The 16,106-nt window shown below is 42.5% G+C and overlaps 1 protein-coding gene across 1 annotated transcript; it reads left to right on the top strand.

The window, feature by feature from the left end:
* The first annotated feature begins 7 nt into the window (after positions 1 to 7).
* On the top strand, positions 8 to 10,740 carry gcm2 (GCM transcription factor 2). The gene is made up of 8 exons (XM_085172767.1): positions 8 to 493; positions 4,802 to 4,865; positions 6,596 to 6,784; positions 6,874 to 6,986; positions 8,027 to 8,152; positions 8,235 to 8,491; positions 8,605 to 8,845; positions 9,072 to 10,740. Exons 1-8 carry the CDS (start codon positions 401 to 403, stop codon positions 9,384 to 9,386), a joined length of 1,398 nt encoding a protein of 465 aa, XP_085028893.1. The 5' UTR covers positions 8 to 400; the 3' UTR covers positions 9,387 to 10,740.
* The last annotated feature ends 5,366 nt before the right edge of the window (positions 10,741 to 16,106 follow it).

Genomic DNA, 16,106 nt, shown 5'->3' with positions numbered 1-16,106 from the left:
GAAAAATAATTAATAAGAATAATAAACAGCTATTAATGTGGCTGTTGTTCATTGATTGATTATTGGTGATCGTCACGAGGCTGCACACTTGTTTTTGTCTCGTTTGTATTTTTAGTTTTTCGTCCTCTCTCACCTGTATACACCCCCTCCCGCTCCCTCTTCCCTCCGCAGGCTCGTGACTCTCTCACCTGTCCTCTCACTTCTACCTGAGTCCTCTACAGAGCTGCACGCGCTGTCCGGAGTCGCGCGGATCATTTTGAATGTTTTATTTCACCTGCGGACTTCCGGTTTGAAAAGAGGTTTGAAAACTTTTAATTTGGCTCAGATTCTAATTCTTTGATTTCGAAAGAACCACCGGAGAGCCGAAGAGGACAGGATCAGGCCCGCCAGCGGCAGGAGGATGTCCCGTGCCGAGGAGCGCGAGGAGGCGGACTGCGTGTGTTCCGTCGGGATGAAGTTAACGTGGGACATCAATGACCCCAAGCTGCCACAGGTACCACGTGATCCCAGTCATCCTTTATTGATTTTAAATGTAATCAATAAAAAAGATTGAGAGGAAATAAGAAGGAAGCTTAAATTAGACAGAAAATAAACGGAGTCTGGAGAAGAAGGGAGTCAGGGCCAGAGACGTTTGTACATCAGTGATCACCGTTTGATCTGCTCCGAGCACAAACGCGGCAAGAAGAAACAAACAGAAAAAACAAAACACGAAAATAAAATTAAAGTCAGATTTTTTAATTTGCATAGAAATAATCCGAGTTTGTTTTAGAATTACAGGCCACCTCTGGAGAATTGTCGGTCACATCTGGAGCTCAAATTAAATTGAAAAAAAAGTGTTTGAATTAAGTTCGATTTTTTGCTTTCGAGAAAATAAAACGAAAAAATAAATAAATAAAAATGTGAAAGAGCAACAGGTCTGAGAGTGTGAGGGTGAGCGAACACAAAGTGACAAACCAAATATCCACGTTTAAAAATAAGCTTTTAAAAACTAAACAAATATCTGGAAAAAATAACTTGTTCATGCAGAATATTTACACACATATATGTGTCACAATAAAAAGGAATTCGTTCATTAATAAGAGCGTACTCACTGCTTATTATATTATAACATTATTTGAATTTATAAGTCTACAGAAATCAAAGTGAGCAACTAAATAAATGTTTCTTATTTTATTTATTTTTGATTTTGTGAGATGGTCCAGCGTGTGATTTTGACACATCCCAGCGCGAAACCACGTCCATTCCTGATGCACGTAATTATCGATAATCTGTAATGAATATATAATGCAGTAACTGACATTACAAACACTCAGTCGTGTATGAGGAATTAGAGGAGGGCAGAGGTCAAAGTTTAAAAGGTTACAAAATAAAAACACAATATTGAAATCAGCTGTTCTGCATCAAGGAAATGTTTGTTTGTAGTTTCTGGATTTTTCTCCCTTGCATGGAACACATGAACGTGTTTGATCAATAATCAAACCATCGATCTGTTTTTATTTACATTCACAGGTCGAGTCTTTGAAAGTTTGATTGGATTATTGATCAGTTATCGATAATCGGTCACTTTCACATCATTAAACACGTTCTCCAGTATCTTATTCTATAAAACTTTATTTAAACAAACTGTTCAGAGGATTTAATAAAAAATAAAGACATTTATTTGTAGTGTGTGTGTGTCTGTGTGTGTGTGTGTGTGTGTGTGTGTGTGTGTGTGTGTGTGTGTGTGTGTGTGTGTGTGTGTGTGTGAGCGGACTGAAAAATCCCACATTTAAGAACAGAACAGATTATATTTCAGTTCTTTTTAATGTAATGAATGTGGAAAATTTCCGTTGAATAAAATCATGTTTCTCCTGCAGGTGTTTTTTAGACACGTTTTTATTTTTTATTTTTTTTCATGACATGCGCAGATCCACACAGACGAGCCTTCACAAACACATTTTCATTAATAATAATCAATAATTATTATTGATAATAAATAATATTTGTATTATTACTTCAGTTCAGTGGTTTGAATCAGGAGAATGTGTCACGCGTGACCGTTTCCCACATTCCCACAGACCGGTGCAGAGTCAGAGGTTTTGTGGAGGTTATTTGAAGGTTACGTGAAGCCGCCGTGTGACCCGCGCTTACTCGCTCTCCGCTCTTTGACTCTGTTTTTCTGGTTTTCTGGAGGTTGTTTGAAGGTTAGTGAAGGTTCGTGTGACCCGCGCTGACTCGGCTCTCCGCTCTGTTGTTGCTCAAACAGAAAAAACTGGTTTGTATATTTTTGTTTCCAGTGAAACCAAACACACATCTCCCATCGCGCACAGCTCCCACGCTGATCGATATCTGTGATCGATCCGGACCCTGCTCTGTCATTACACAGCTTTTACACTCAGAGCTGATTTTTCGGATTAAATTTAAATCATGGAGCTGATGCAGGATAAATAGTGTGGTTCAGAGGCCGCTGAGGGCCACGGCCGGGACTAGACTTTATCTGGCTTCACAGCCTGACTCCCAGCCGACTGTCCACGCTCCGTGTCATGATCCTGCACGCGGACATGGGTCAGAATGTTTGCCGAATGGTTTCGGGTCACGTGGAAACGGGGTTTGGTTGTTTGTTAATTCACTGCCTGACAAGAAATCCAAAACTTGCTCCAGAAATATTTACGCCCAAATAATTTTAAGTAATGAGATTACATTTCACAACTCGGGTCAAATGATTTTTTTTGTTTGTACGAATCAGAATCAAGAAGCGTTTTATCGCCAAACGCTGAGCAGATTTGCAACATTAGGAAACTGCTGCGGTGCTTTGTGTGAGGCATTAATAGATATAAATAGACATAAATAATCATTAATTATTTCAATAAATAAACCGTTGACTTTACACTCGTCATCTACATTTAACTCAAAGTGATTAAATGAATCGCTTTTTCTAGAGCTGCGTGAAAATATGTGCGGAGGATTTTCCACGATCGCACTGAACCAGCCGTTTTTAATCTGGGCTCCTCCGCTTAAAGTGTCATGGGCTGGTTCGTGTACCGGGCTCTCGTCTCTGGTCTCCTGGGTTTGGTCCACTATGATCCTCTGACGTCTCTGACTGGACGTCCTAAGACTGGACTCTGGAGATATAAACCGGCCGCTGTTTCAAACTGAACACGAGTGGTACTCCGTGGAACGGGCCGTGGTGTGAAGTCGCTGTTCCCTGAAGACTTTGTTGAAGAAACCCTCTCAGTGAGGACAATAATAAGCAGCAAGTTGGTGCTGGTCAGACTGGAGCTGGCTTCTGTCCTGTGATGCGAGGTCTGCTCTATTAGCCGCGTGGGCACCGACGTGTTCCCACCGCGGCGATGAGCCGAGACGTGTCTCCAGTGTAACGTGGAAATAAAACGAGTTTAAAATGTGCGGTTCCTTCTTGGACTGAGTGAAATGATGTAACTGAATGTTTTCATGTATTTAAGGTCGTTTTCAGTGTTTTTTCTGTTTCCTGACCGTCGACACAAAGTGACTGAATGATTGAGTGTGGCGTTTTTCTTTGTTAAAGATAAACTTTTCACGCTTTACTGATAACGCTCACACATCTATTCACATTTGTCGGAATCAGACAAAGATTTACCAACATCAGTAAGCACGTGTGTTTTCTCGGGGCCACCGTACATTTCACACAGCGTTCAGGGCTGTGTCCGATCAGGATGTGTTACGTCATATTCTATAAGGATGTTATGTGTTTGTAGACTTTCTGCACAGTTTGACCCATTTAGCAGAAGTCAGCCTGTTTAAGGCTCTGATATCTATTCTGTGTGACTTAAAGCAGTTATGACGTGGTCTGATTTTCTCACCCAATAAAGGAATATTTCATATATCAGTCTACTCTTCATTCTATCAGACACAGTTATCACAGCTCGTACATTTGCTTTTTACACATATATGTAAGCATTGAGCCAAATTTAGTAATTATTGCAACATACTGAAGGAACAACATTTGTCTCTTATATATAACACATCTATATATACACTGTCACAGATACTTGAATGTCTTTGAGTGAAGATTTAAGGTGATAGGACATATGAATAGCTGCAACTTGAATCTTTACTGAAGCTCAGTGTTTGACACAGAGTTCACTCACATGTGCTGCACCAGTGTACCTGCACATGTGATGTGACAATAGAAGTGATTTGATTTGAGAGTTCAAACTGCTGTAATAACTAATAATGATTAGTATAATAACTATAATATCGGCCATCTCATATTTACACTGACTTTAGTCTCATGAATAACATCAGCTAATTGTTATTTACTAGCTAATCTTAAATGACTGTTCAGTACAGAAATGAAGCCCAACAATCATGTTTTACAGTCCTGTGGTCTCAGCCTCAGATACTTATTAAATCATACAAAGCTCATGTAGAAACAAACAAACGAACAAAATATGTTCTCCTTCATTTCTGTCAACCACACGTTTCCAGCTATCATGGTTGCTAGGCAACCTGGGCAGCGCGAAGGAGGCTGGACGGTCCCATTTCACAAGCCTCACACTTCCGGCCTCAGCGGTCTTTGAGTACGCGGCCTTTGAGGCTGCGTACTTTAAGGCTGCAGACCAGCCAAGGTCTGTTTCAGTGTGAGGGCATCGGTGCGTCACACCGTCATCAGCTGATCGATCACTGCAGTAATCTATTCCTGTGTAGCGACCTTTGACTCATAATTTCGTCTTTATTTTCATTATTATATCATATTATTATTATGTCAGCAACAATAAATACATAAAGCGCACTGAGTCAGAGCTTCAAAGTCTTACCCGTGTGTGTGTTCGTCTGTCTGCAGGACACGAAGCAGTTTGACCCGTTCCAGGAGTGGACAGACGGTTACGTCCGGTACATTTACAGCGGTGAGAAACTTTAATTTTTGTTTTTTTAAATTCTGTCCAAACATAAAAGACATGACGTGAAGATTTATGAGCCTGTAGGTTGATTCCCACTCAGCTTTAATGATTTTTAAACTTTATTTGATCTTCTCAGTCATTTTCTTTTAGGGAGCATGATTACATGTCAAAATATATATGTACGAGTTATTATTGTGAAATTGTTTTAAAATGTCATAAACATGCTGCAGTGTTTGGGTAATTACTCAAAACATAATAATAGGAGTTTGTTCAGTCAGCTGAGTTAAGTGCATGTCTGACCAGAGAAAGAAAGTCACGACTTACCATGGCAACAAGTAAATAAAAAGCATTTTAGTTCAGTTTAGTTAATTTTTTTTTACCAATATAGTCCCAAATTCATGATTTTTATGTTGTAGAGTAGAGACCCACAGCAGGGGTGTCCAACTGTCCTGCAGGTTTTAGATGTGTCCTTGATCCAACACAGCTGATTTAAATGGCTAGATGACCTCCTCAACATGTCTCGAAGTTCTCCAGAGGCCTAATCATGTGATTCAGGTGTGTTGACCCAGGGTGAGATCTGAAACCTGCAGGACACCGGCCCTCGAGGCCTGGAGTTGAACACCGCATGCACTTTGGCGACAATGGGAAGGAAAAACTCCCTTTTAACAGGATGTTAAAAATGTGAGGATTTAGCGGGGAGTCAATGAAGGGAAGCCAATACAGGAAAAATCTGCTCTCTCTTTCTAGTCCCTGTCAGGACTCTTGCTGCAGCATTTTGGATTAACTGAAGACTTTTCAGTGAGTTTTTAGGACTTCCTGATAATAATGAATTACAGTCGTCCAGCCTGGAAGTAATAAATGCATGAACTAGTTTTTCAGCGTCACTCTGAGACAGGATATTTCTAATTTTAGAGATGTTGCACAAATGGAAGAAAGCAGTCTTACATATTTGTTTAATATGTGCGTTGAAGGACATGTCCTGGTCAAAAATGACTCCAAGGTTCCTCACAGTGTTACTGGAGGCCAAGGTAATGCCATCCAGAGTAAGAATCTGCTTAGATACCATATTTCTAAGCTTTTCAGGGCCGAGTACAATGACCTCAGTTTGATCTGAATTAAGAAGCAGAAAGTTAGCGGCCATCCAGGTCTTTATGTCTTAAAGACATTCCTGCAGTTTAACTCATTGGTGTGTGTTATCTGGCTTCATGGACAGATAGAGCTGGGTGTCATCTGCATAGCAGTGTAAATGTATGCTATGTCTTCTAATGATGCTGCCTAAGGGAAGCATGTATAATGTAAACAGAATTGGTCCTAGCACTGAACCCTGTGGAACTCCATAATTAACCTCAGTGTGTGAAGAGGACTCTCCATTTACATGCACAAACTGGAGTCTATTAGATAGATATGATACAAACCACTGCAGTACAGTACCTGTAATACCTGCAGCATGTTCTAATCGCTCTAATAGGATATTATGGTCAACAGTATCGAACGCTGCACTGAGGTCTAGCAGGACAAGCACAGAGATGAGTCCACTGTCAGAGGCCATAAGAAGATCATTTGTAACCTTCACTAAAACTGTTTCTGTCTTGATTGGCTGTGGGTAACCAATGGGATGTTGGAGTTGGTTGAATACATTTTAAAATATACACCATAAGAACCATGAAATGATTAAATAGGGAAATATAATTGCTCAGTGGTCTAAAAGTCACTGTTTGGTGGATTTTGTTTTGCAGCTGAAGATAAGAATGCTCAGAGACATCTGTCTGGCTGGGCAATGAGAAACACCAACAACCACAACTGTCAGATCTTGAAGAAATCGTGTTTAGGTGTGGTGGTTTGTTCTCGAGGCTGCACACTGCCTGACGGATCCAGACTTCAGCTTCGACCTGCCATCTGTGACAAAGCCCGGCAGAAGCAGCAGAGTAAGAAGAGCCTGGACCAAAGCCTTCTCAATACTTCCTCACCTGTGTTCACATTCACCTGACCAGTTTATTTTTCTTGTGTGTTTCAGAGAAGCTTTGTCCCAATTGTAATGCTGCTCTGGAGCTGCTCCCATGCCGTGGTCACAGTGGTTACCCTGTCACCAACTTCTGGAGAGTCGATGGAAAAGCCATCTTCTTCCAGGTTGATTAATAATAATAATGGATTGCATTTATATAGTGCTTTTCTAGGCACCCAAAGCGCTTTACAATTCCACTATTCATTCACTCTCACATTCACACACTGGTGGAGGCAGCTACAGTTGTAGCCACAGCTGCCCTGGGACAGACTGACAGAGGTGAGGCTGCCATATCACACCATCAGCCCCTCACCAGTAGGTGAAGTGTCTTGCCCAGGGACACAACAACCAAGACTGTCCAAGCCGGGGCTCGAACCGGCAACCTTCCGATTGCAAGACAAACTGCCAACTCTTGAGCCACGATCGCCCCAATTTGATTATCAGCACAACTGGTTTTCTAGCTGTAACACTATGTCAGTGAAAAAAAATTGTATTTAAAATATTTAAACATGAATAAATATTTAAATGATATCTAATAAGAAATATTTGCTCATTTTGTGTTTGGTTTAAAACTAACTGCAACATATTTGAATAAAGCAGTTATCAAAGGGCTTCATCGGGTCTTCGTCAACCCTCTGAACACTGCAGCCTTTTCGTGTCTACAAGTTTTTTCAGATTCTCCAAAATCTTTTGTCAAATGATGAAACACTGATGATAGAATCACAACGTTAATTGTGTTTATCTGCATTTTCAGTGAGAGAAATGTTTAATGTTTTCTGGGATTTCCTTACCTGGATGATTGAGAATGATAAAAATCAATCTTTGGATTAAGGCTAGGATCACGCTAACGCTAACAATGTTCGGTTTGAACTGTTGAATTATCTATAGTTGCTGGTCCATCAGGTGTTTATTGCACAACTTTTGTTGCAACCTTATTGAAATGTATTGCTGCATCTTTAAAAAGATTTAAGTTTTGATGTGTCAATTTTGTTCTGTTTATCATGAAACGATGATTTTCATCATATTTTATTCGGTACAGTTTTAAACAGGTTTAAACTACAGCTGTCAAAATTAGGGTACAAATCAAATTCTGTGTTTTTATTTATGTATCTATTTATCTAAATGACATTTTTGTGAATTTGATGTTACTATTATTGTCCTCCAGGCAAAAGGTGTTCATGATCATCCCAGACCAGAGTCCAAATCAGAGACTGAAGCCAGAAGGAGTTCAGTAAAGAGACGAGTCAACTCACCTCCATTCACACCAAAGAGACGACTCATTGAAACACAGGTTGCTACCAATAAGCCACAAACAATAACGACTGTTTGTTCACATCTCTGCTGTTTACTTACTGTTTCCCTTTTCCCTTTAGGCTCTTGGCCCTGCGCTCCTCTCCTGCGTTGAACCAACGGATAGGATTTCCTTCATTGAACCAAACTTCCCTCAGCACTACCCAGCATTCCAAAGCCCAGAACCCTACTACAACCCCCACAATGCACTGGGAGAGAGCACACCAACACTTCAGAAACCAGCCAATCCCAGGCTTTATATGAGCAGGCCCGGATATGACTTCCAAGGATACCTGACCTCACCTTCATATCCTGTGACCTCTGACCTTTGCGACCCTAGGTTAGCTTCAGATATTCCTCAAAACAGTTTCTGGTAGTGTAAAAATAATAAAATGCACCATAAATGACATGTAAAGTTTCACAGGTTTAAACCAGATTCTGGTTTCTGTGCAGAGTGGCCCCGGTCCTGGGTTCCTCGTCGTCCTCGTCTCCATCGTCAGCTCCTCTCTCCTCCTCCTCCACCTCCTTTGACCCCCAGACAAAGACCCCTTCTGGATGGAAAGAACTGCTGAAGAACTCTGCCCCCTACAGCGACAACCACCATTACTACAGCACCGAGTACCCTTGCCGTTATGCCAGCAACAACCCGGGTTCACCAGCAGCACTGCAGACTATCATCACAACGACAACCAAGGTGAGTAACCCTCAAATCCTGAGGTTTGTCTCAACTTGTAGAGCCTGCAGGAGACATGCGTAACAGTCAGGTATGAGATACGTGTATTGTAGTTGGACCTGCACATGGTTGACCTTGTGTATTTCACTGTAAACTGAAAACAACTGGCTGACATAGAAGCTTGAATATCTGTTTCACCTGTAAATAATGTCGTTGTCACATTATCACCTCCTGTGTTCCTCCTCAGGTCTCCTATCAACCGTGTCCGAAGCCTCCTGCTGCCCTCCCTCCTTACCAGTCGTGTCCCAAACCCTCTGTCGGCCTGCCCTCTTACCAGCCCTGCACTCCCTCCAAACCTGCTGGCCTTCCTGGCTGCTCCTCCTTACTAGACGACCCCTCCTCATCCTCGTACTCCACCGAGGTGAAGGTGACAGAGGAGTCGGGTGGAGTCATCAAGTCTCTATCTTTCCAGCCTGAGCCTCTTCAGACCAAAACCGAACGGGCTGACGGCTATGACTACCGCTACTCGTACCCCAACACGTACCGCTACGACGACTACTGAGGGAGCAATACATCCATCACTGTTACCACTGCCGCTACTACTGCAGGTACTGCTGCTGCCAACAGAGATGGCAACATCCCACTAACTAGAGGCAAACTTCCTATGACTGCTAGTATCACTGGACCATTCAGGTACCAAGAGGATCAGTCTGAATCCAGGTTTTGGTCCCTGAGAGACTTTCTGGAAAAATTCATTTATCAAACAATGATCTTTTTCACGTCGGACGTCAGAGAATCACCTCTGGAGACGTTCAGGGGAGGAACTCCGAATACAGCACTCAGGCAAATGGGAATATTTGCAACCAGTATCCTGTTACTGGGCTGGTGTTCCTGGAGCTCACCCTCTAGGTGCTTCTCACAAAAGAAAAACAGCATAAATCATTAAAATACTGTGTATATTATTTATTATCTTTCAACTTTCTGATATTTCCTGAAACAGGCTGACACGCTGATTACTTGGTAATCTCCAAAATCTAGTCAAGGCACAACAAACTGTACAGCATATTTGAGCTGAAGGTTTTATGTTTTCACCACAAAACACACGTTCGTATTTCGATGGATAGTCTTCATATCAACTTTGGCCAAAGTTTCAAATAACGGAGCCTAACAGTCTAAAGCTAAGCTCACTGCTCTGAACACTTGGTTTACTGCTGGGTTTTTACACTCTGTATCTGTAAGTATCATTAAATATCATATGACATCACATTGATGTCACAGAGATAGTCATAGATTGTATCACCTATATAGATCCCATCTCATCTATGTAAGATATAGAGTCACAGAATTAAACTGAGGAGTTGGCAGTGAGCACAGGAAGTCATCACGTCAGAATGAGAACATTTGGCTCCATCAGCAGACTGAGATTCATTACTGAATAACCAGCGCACACGTCGCACTGTTTGTTGGACTGGATTTCCTTTATTTCAAAACTCATTTAATCATGTTTCATATTTTTAAGAACATTTTATTAGTTTCACTGGAACAAATTTCTGTGAGCATCTGAAAACAGAGGGCTGCAACAAAGGGGCGACGTCAAAGATCAAAACTGAACTATAAGTGTCTCTGTGTGCCGAGGAAGACCCTGAGATGTGACTGAAAGCAGAGCTGGATCCAAACATACGTATATCCATAAATAAAGTAGAACTAAAAAGTCTGAAAAGACTTTCACTTGAGGTTTTTCACGTGAGAGACATTTAAACACTCTGCAATCAGAAATCATAATGACCTGGATGCACTTGGAGTATTTATTCTATCTGTTAAAGCCACTGCCTTTTCCTGAACCTGGAAGAACAAACAACGTTTGACTGAGGAGATCTGAACCTGTTGAAGTGACACATTAAAGCAGCTGATCTTCACACTCTGCTGTTTCTTGATTCTTTCTGAAGTCAAACCCACACTCATGTCTTTAACAGTATGAAACAAACTGGTGGGATGGCCCTTTAAGATCTGACAGGGGTTAAATGAGCAGGCTCTCAATCAGCAACACACAACATCGACTATAAGTACACATCATCAGTTATAAGTACACATCATCAGTTATTAGGTTTCCCCTGTGAATCAATAAAGTATCTATCGGTATAAAAAATAGATCTCATCACAGTGTCAACATTTGATGTATTCTTTGCTGGTTCTTTGATAGTGTGGCTGCAGCTCAGGTGGTAGAGCGGGTCCATCAATGTGTGTGAATGTTAGACGCACCAGCCCCTCATTTCACAATCTGAAGAAGTTCATGATTTCTGCTCACTCGTGTCCAAGGTTTGCCACTCACACAGTGACTGTAGTTTGAGTCTGATGGGGAAATGATGCTGCTTTGTTTTTTACCCTTTCTAAAGTCCTCGTTAGGTTTGGACAAATGTGGTTTAGTTTAAAATATGACCCCAAAAACAGATAAAAATGTTTCCCATGGCTTTAGTGTGAGACTGTGCTAACTATAAAATAAAACAGGGCAGAGTGAATCAGCTGTGGTGCTGCAGGGACTTTACATGGCAGTAGAAACCTTCAGAGTCTGTCACACAGCGACTCACACCTGCCTGCCGGCTCGTCCTCAGTACAGTTCACACTAATTCAGGCTCGCAGATGTTTTAAGGAATATTAATATTGAATGTTAGTGGGACTTTCTTTCTCTGAGTGATCTCAGAGCTTATTTAGAGTTTAACAGGATGACGAATTAACATCTAAAACTGCCACAGGTGTTCCCGAGTCACAGGTAAGCCTAGTGCACAGGTGAAGGCGGCCTTTAGTGAATCCAGCTTCATTCAGCAACATGCATGTGAAGTCATCACTGAGACCACTGTCAGAAGGACCCCTTGTGGGCTCCGAGCCTCATAGTGAGCACCCTGCAGCACAGGATCAAAGCGCTGCTGTTTGGACATCTGCGGGTTTCGGTCTGAGTAATAAATGTTGTTTTGACAAGAGCATGTCGGGACAGGACTCACTGAGCTGTCCTCAGGGTGAACCTTCATGTCCTCGCAGACGCTCTTCGACCGCCTCGTCTTCCTCTCTTTCACTACGATCCATTACGATCGCTCATTCCTCAGCTCACTCGTTACCTGCCTTCAGTGTACGCTAACATCCATCAGTGGATGATTATGTTCAGAGGCTGGCAGGCGGCGGAGCCACCCAGTCTGATCCTGGCACACACTCACAGTACAATCCTGCACATTACTCCATAACAAATCTGAAACTGAGATATCAAAACTCTGTTTCTGTCCAACAACCTAAAAGAAAACACTCACATCACAATGCTGTACACAGAGGTTAAAACTATTCTCCAGTAGGATGACGATGATGATTTTCACATCAAAGAGAGTTGAACGTTAAAATGTAAAGATATAAATATAAGAGGATTTTCTGCACCTTAAGCACCAGGTGAGCAAACAATGTTTCCACAGGCGGGATCTTCTTCAAGCAGACACTCGGCCATGATCTTCATCATCCTCACCTGTGATATATTTATGTGAAGGTGCCGAGTCTGACATTACTCATCCAAATGCTCACACACACACACACACACACACACACACACACACACACACACACACACACACACACACACTCTGGGTGATACTTCTCCTCTCTGCCCCTAACCCTGAATAAACCAAATATCTGCACCCGCCAGCAGCCATGTTTGCTCTGTCACTGTCATCAGTTGGACCGAGATGCTGAAAAGCAGCTGCCTGAACATCTTTGCAGACTTTATGGCTCAATAATCAGATGATGATTGATGGAGACAGGCAGGAAACATGAAATTTTGCAGCCTGAGGTCTTTCCTCCTGTATGGTGCCGAAAAAACCTTTCAAATCAGGAGGTTTGGCGCTTTCAGGTAGTTCAATGGTGTTCTAATCAATACTTGTTATTGATAAGTTACAGTAACCTGTGCTGAACGTATCTCTGCTGAGGAACACCGCATAGTTGAATTCCTGCACAAGAGGTTTGTCTCCTGACTCACCTGGTGCCTCACCTGTCTCTCACCTGTAAACCAGGTGAGGCTGAGTGCAGATAATCCCAAACTGTGTAATTCTATCCTTTCCCCAACAATCACCTCATCCTGTCTCCTTATCTCCTTATCTTCTTCTTTTTCTTCTTCCTCTCCGCTGATTTCCATCGCCGCTCTTTCACACGCAAATAATTTCATCCCTCCTCTTCTTCTTCTTCTTCTACTTCTTCTCTGCTAAATAAATCATCGTCTGCTGACATGAGATACCTTTCCAAACAACGGCACATGTGCCCTCCACCCCTCCATCCACCGATCCCTCCACTCTGATGTGGCTCCACGCTAATGGATGTTTTCAATTTGATGCTACATGGTTGTGATTCCCAACAGAGAGACAGACAGATGGAGCGAGACAGAGGCAGGATGAGGAAAGACGTGTTAACGAGAAGAATAACCTTATTGTACAATAACGTCCAACGACCGTCTTAGATCCAGGGAAACCTGTGCAGACTTTAAAGTACATTAGAGGGTCGCTGTGGTTCACCTGGTCCATTTTAACTTTGTGGTCCCATTAAATCGTCCTCTGAGAGATTCAAGGAAACAAGAAGTCTGGCTGAACAGGACCAGGTGTAGGATTAACTGCTTCTTTGGTCTCGTGCCGCTCACTTTAATTTTAAACTGTGTAATTTTAAAACTGTATATACTGTATATTCTTTGTATTTGGTATCTCACTCTTATTGCCTGTTCTTATTGTCCTTATCGTCAACGCTATGCTGGTTCGTTGTATGTTAATTGCCCCTTGGGGATAAATAAAGTCCTGATTCTGATTCTGTGTCATTCTTTCAACTCCAATAGCACGATGAGTGTAGCTGTTCTCACAGGAGTCACAATAAAGTTTAATGTGCAGGCTTCCTGATGCATCCGTGTTCTGACTGTGGGATTTCTACACTGGAACGTCCAGCTCTGGATGTAAATGAACATATAGCAATGACATCTGTGAAGTCGGCCTAGTTCACTTATAATGATGTGATGATGGTGACACAGAACAACTATGCTGCACTCTGCTTATCTCTCACATCTCACAGCTCGCTATGAGTATCTGTGCTTGCATTTGGCATCACACACACAACTTTCCTCTATTACTAAGCAACCAAAGGCCAGGTGTTGCCATATCATTTTTTGGTTTGCTGCATTTTTCAGCCAATAGGAAGAGTGTGTCATGTTTTTGCTCAGAAGCATCTTCTCTTTAAAAAGTCTTGTTTTTTCAGCCTTTCCTTACTTTAGCAAGCATGGACACAGTACTGAGGGAAACTCTGGTTTTACTTGGTCTATCAAGACAATTTAAAAACTGGTGCATAATTTGAAGTCCATTCAAGTTGAAACAGTTACTCAGTGAGGGTGTGTCTTGCTGCTTCGCCATTTAAAACCGATCCTGTGATTTGGACACTCTGGCGCTTCTCTGGCTTCCTGAGGATTTGATTGGCCTGAAAAAAACTTGAGGGTCTTCAGAGGGCAGAGACAAACACCATCATATGACCTGAAGAAGGTATGCCAAGAGATGGTCCATCCACACCAGAAGGCCAGTTATTAACATGAAGAACAAGTTCCTGTCTCAGGTAAACCAGGGCCATCACAGATGACCCCTTACCCCCCTCCCCACCACCCCGTCCCACACCTCCAGACCTCTTCCCCTGGGGCGTTCGGACTGTTAACTCCTACGCCCCCTCACCAATCTGAGCCGTGGTCTGACTCATCACTCAGTACACTCACACATGGACTCTATACGCAGACCAAGACCCTTTGCACTGCTTCGAAGCACTTTTCTCTCCACTCGCTCTAGACTGTGTATTCCCCTCTGTTTGCTACTATATAATGTAATACATATACATATATATTTTCTTTACTTCTGTGTGGAGCTCGCCAACTGTTTTGTTTTACATGTTCTATTCTATAACTTCTGCATCACCTCTGTTGCCTAACTGTGGATCCACCCCTGCTGCTGTGTGGGTTTAACATTAAAATGCCTCATTTCACCGTCCAGTCTTTTCCCATCATCGGACCGTCTGCCTTCAGCTTTCCTGTCTGTGTTAGTTACTGTTCTGATTTAGTGATGCTGTGGCGTCCATCTCTTTAGTTTGGCATGTGCATCAGCATTATATTAAACAGAGACAACACTCTGTGTAGGTAATAATAGGAGAGAGCCACCAACACAGTGATGTCAAACAGGCCTTCAGCTGTAACAACAGTGTGCAGATGACAAACAGAATACTATTGATTTTAACTCGGTCGATGATGGTGATGGAGTGATCACCGAGTGTGAAGATTTGTTCTTGAGAGTCCCAAAAAGGACAGAAAAGTCTTTTCTGTCACAGAGGCAGATACAACCAGAAACAGGTCAAAGACGGAGAAGCAGAGCTGAGGAGAGAAATCCATCTGAATCCAAACCAAGTTTCAAGGATTACTGTGATGGAGCTGGAAAAGAAGAAGATGGAAGTGTAGCTGATGATGGAGGTGGCCCCTATAAACAGTCGTCTGCTGCAGAAAGAAGTGAAAATCGTATCAGCTTCAAAGGCAAAAAAGCAAAAAACAAAGATGAAAGATAAAAACTATCAAAGCAGACGAATGCAGCGCTCCTGGTTTGCAGTTTACAGCACACATGTGGGCTGTTGCCATGTTTCCTGTGTTGCCTGTAGTGTTGCCATGTGCCTGTGGTGGAACTGTTGCCTACGGTTTCTTGGCTGTTGTTGGTGCCGTGAGAAGTCTTATCGGTGGAGGACGACTCAGAAATGTACTGTCTTCTTAAAAAAGGCGTGACAGTGCCGGTCCGATGTGTATCTGCCTGCGCTGTGATAGCATCGCTCGGCCTCATGATGACTGAAGCTCCTGGAAAGGAATCAGGATATTCTGAGTCAAACACAGATAAGAAGATTGCAGCAGGACCCTTCTGAGAGCGGCTTTCATGTCTCTTGTTGAGTCACGTGATGTAGAAAATCTTCTCTTCATCCATAGTGAACATGGTTGCATCTCCGGTGCTTCTTTGTTTAATGGTTCACATTTTCTGATTTATATGAACAAAGTGGATGATTACTGACTGATCTCTCTCAGAGAAAGGCTGATGAGCGCGGTCGTTTGGGATGCCTCCTGGGTGACGTGGTGTTTCCTGTGGGAGACTCTGAAGCAAACAGAGGACATGCTGGGGAGACTGTAACTCGACTGGTTTGGGAACACCTCGTGTCCCCACAGCAGAACTGGAGGAGTTGGCTACAAGAGTGAGTCACTGCTCAGACT

Source organism: Neolamprologus multifasciatus, chromosome 9 (assembly GCF_963576455.1).
Source record: "Neolamprologus multifasciatus chromosome 9, fNeoMul1.2, whole genome shotgun sequence".
NCBI classification, from domain to species: domain Eukaryota; kingdom Metazoa; phylum Chordata; class Actinopteri; order Cichliformes; family Cichlidae; genus Neolamprologus; species Neolamprologus multifasciatus.
Note: the sequence above shows the minus strand (reverse complement) of the source record. Positions and strands in the feature narration are given on the sequence as shown.

Coding starts and splice junctions, on each gene's coding strand:
- gcm2 (XM_085172767.1), top strand. CDS start 401: ATGTCCCGTGCCGAGGAGCGCGAGGAGGCGGACTGCGTGTGTTCCGTC. Junction 4,866..6,595: donor CGTCCGGTACATTTACAGCG/GTGAGAAACTTT, acceptor TTTGTTTTGCAG/CTGAAGATAAGAATGCTCAG. Junction 6,785..6,873: donor AGCCCGGCAGAAGCAGCAGA/GTAAGAAGAGCC, acceptor TGTGTGTTTCAG/AGAAGCTTTGTCCCAATTGT.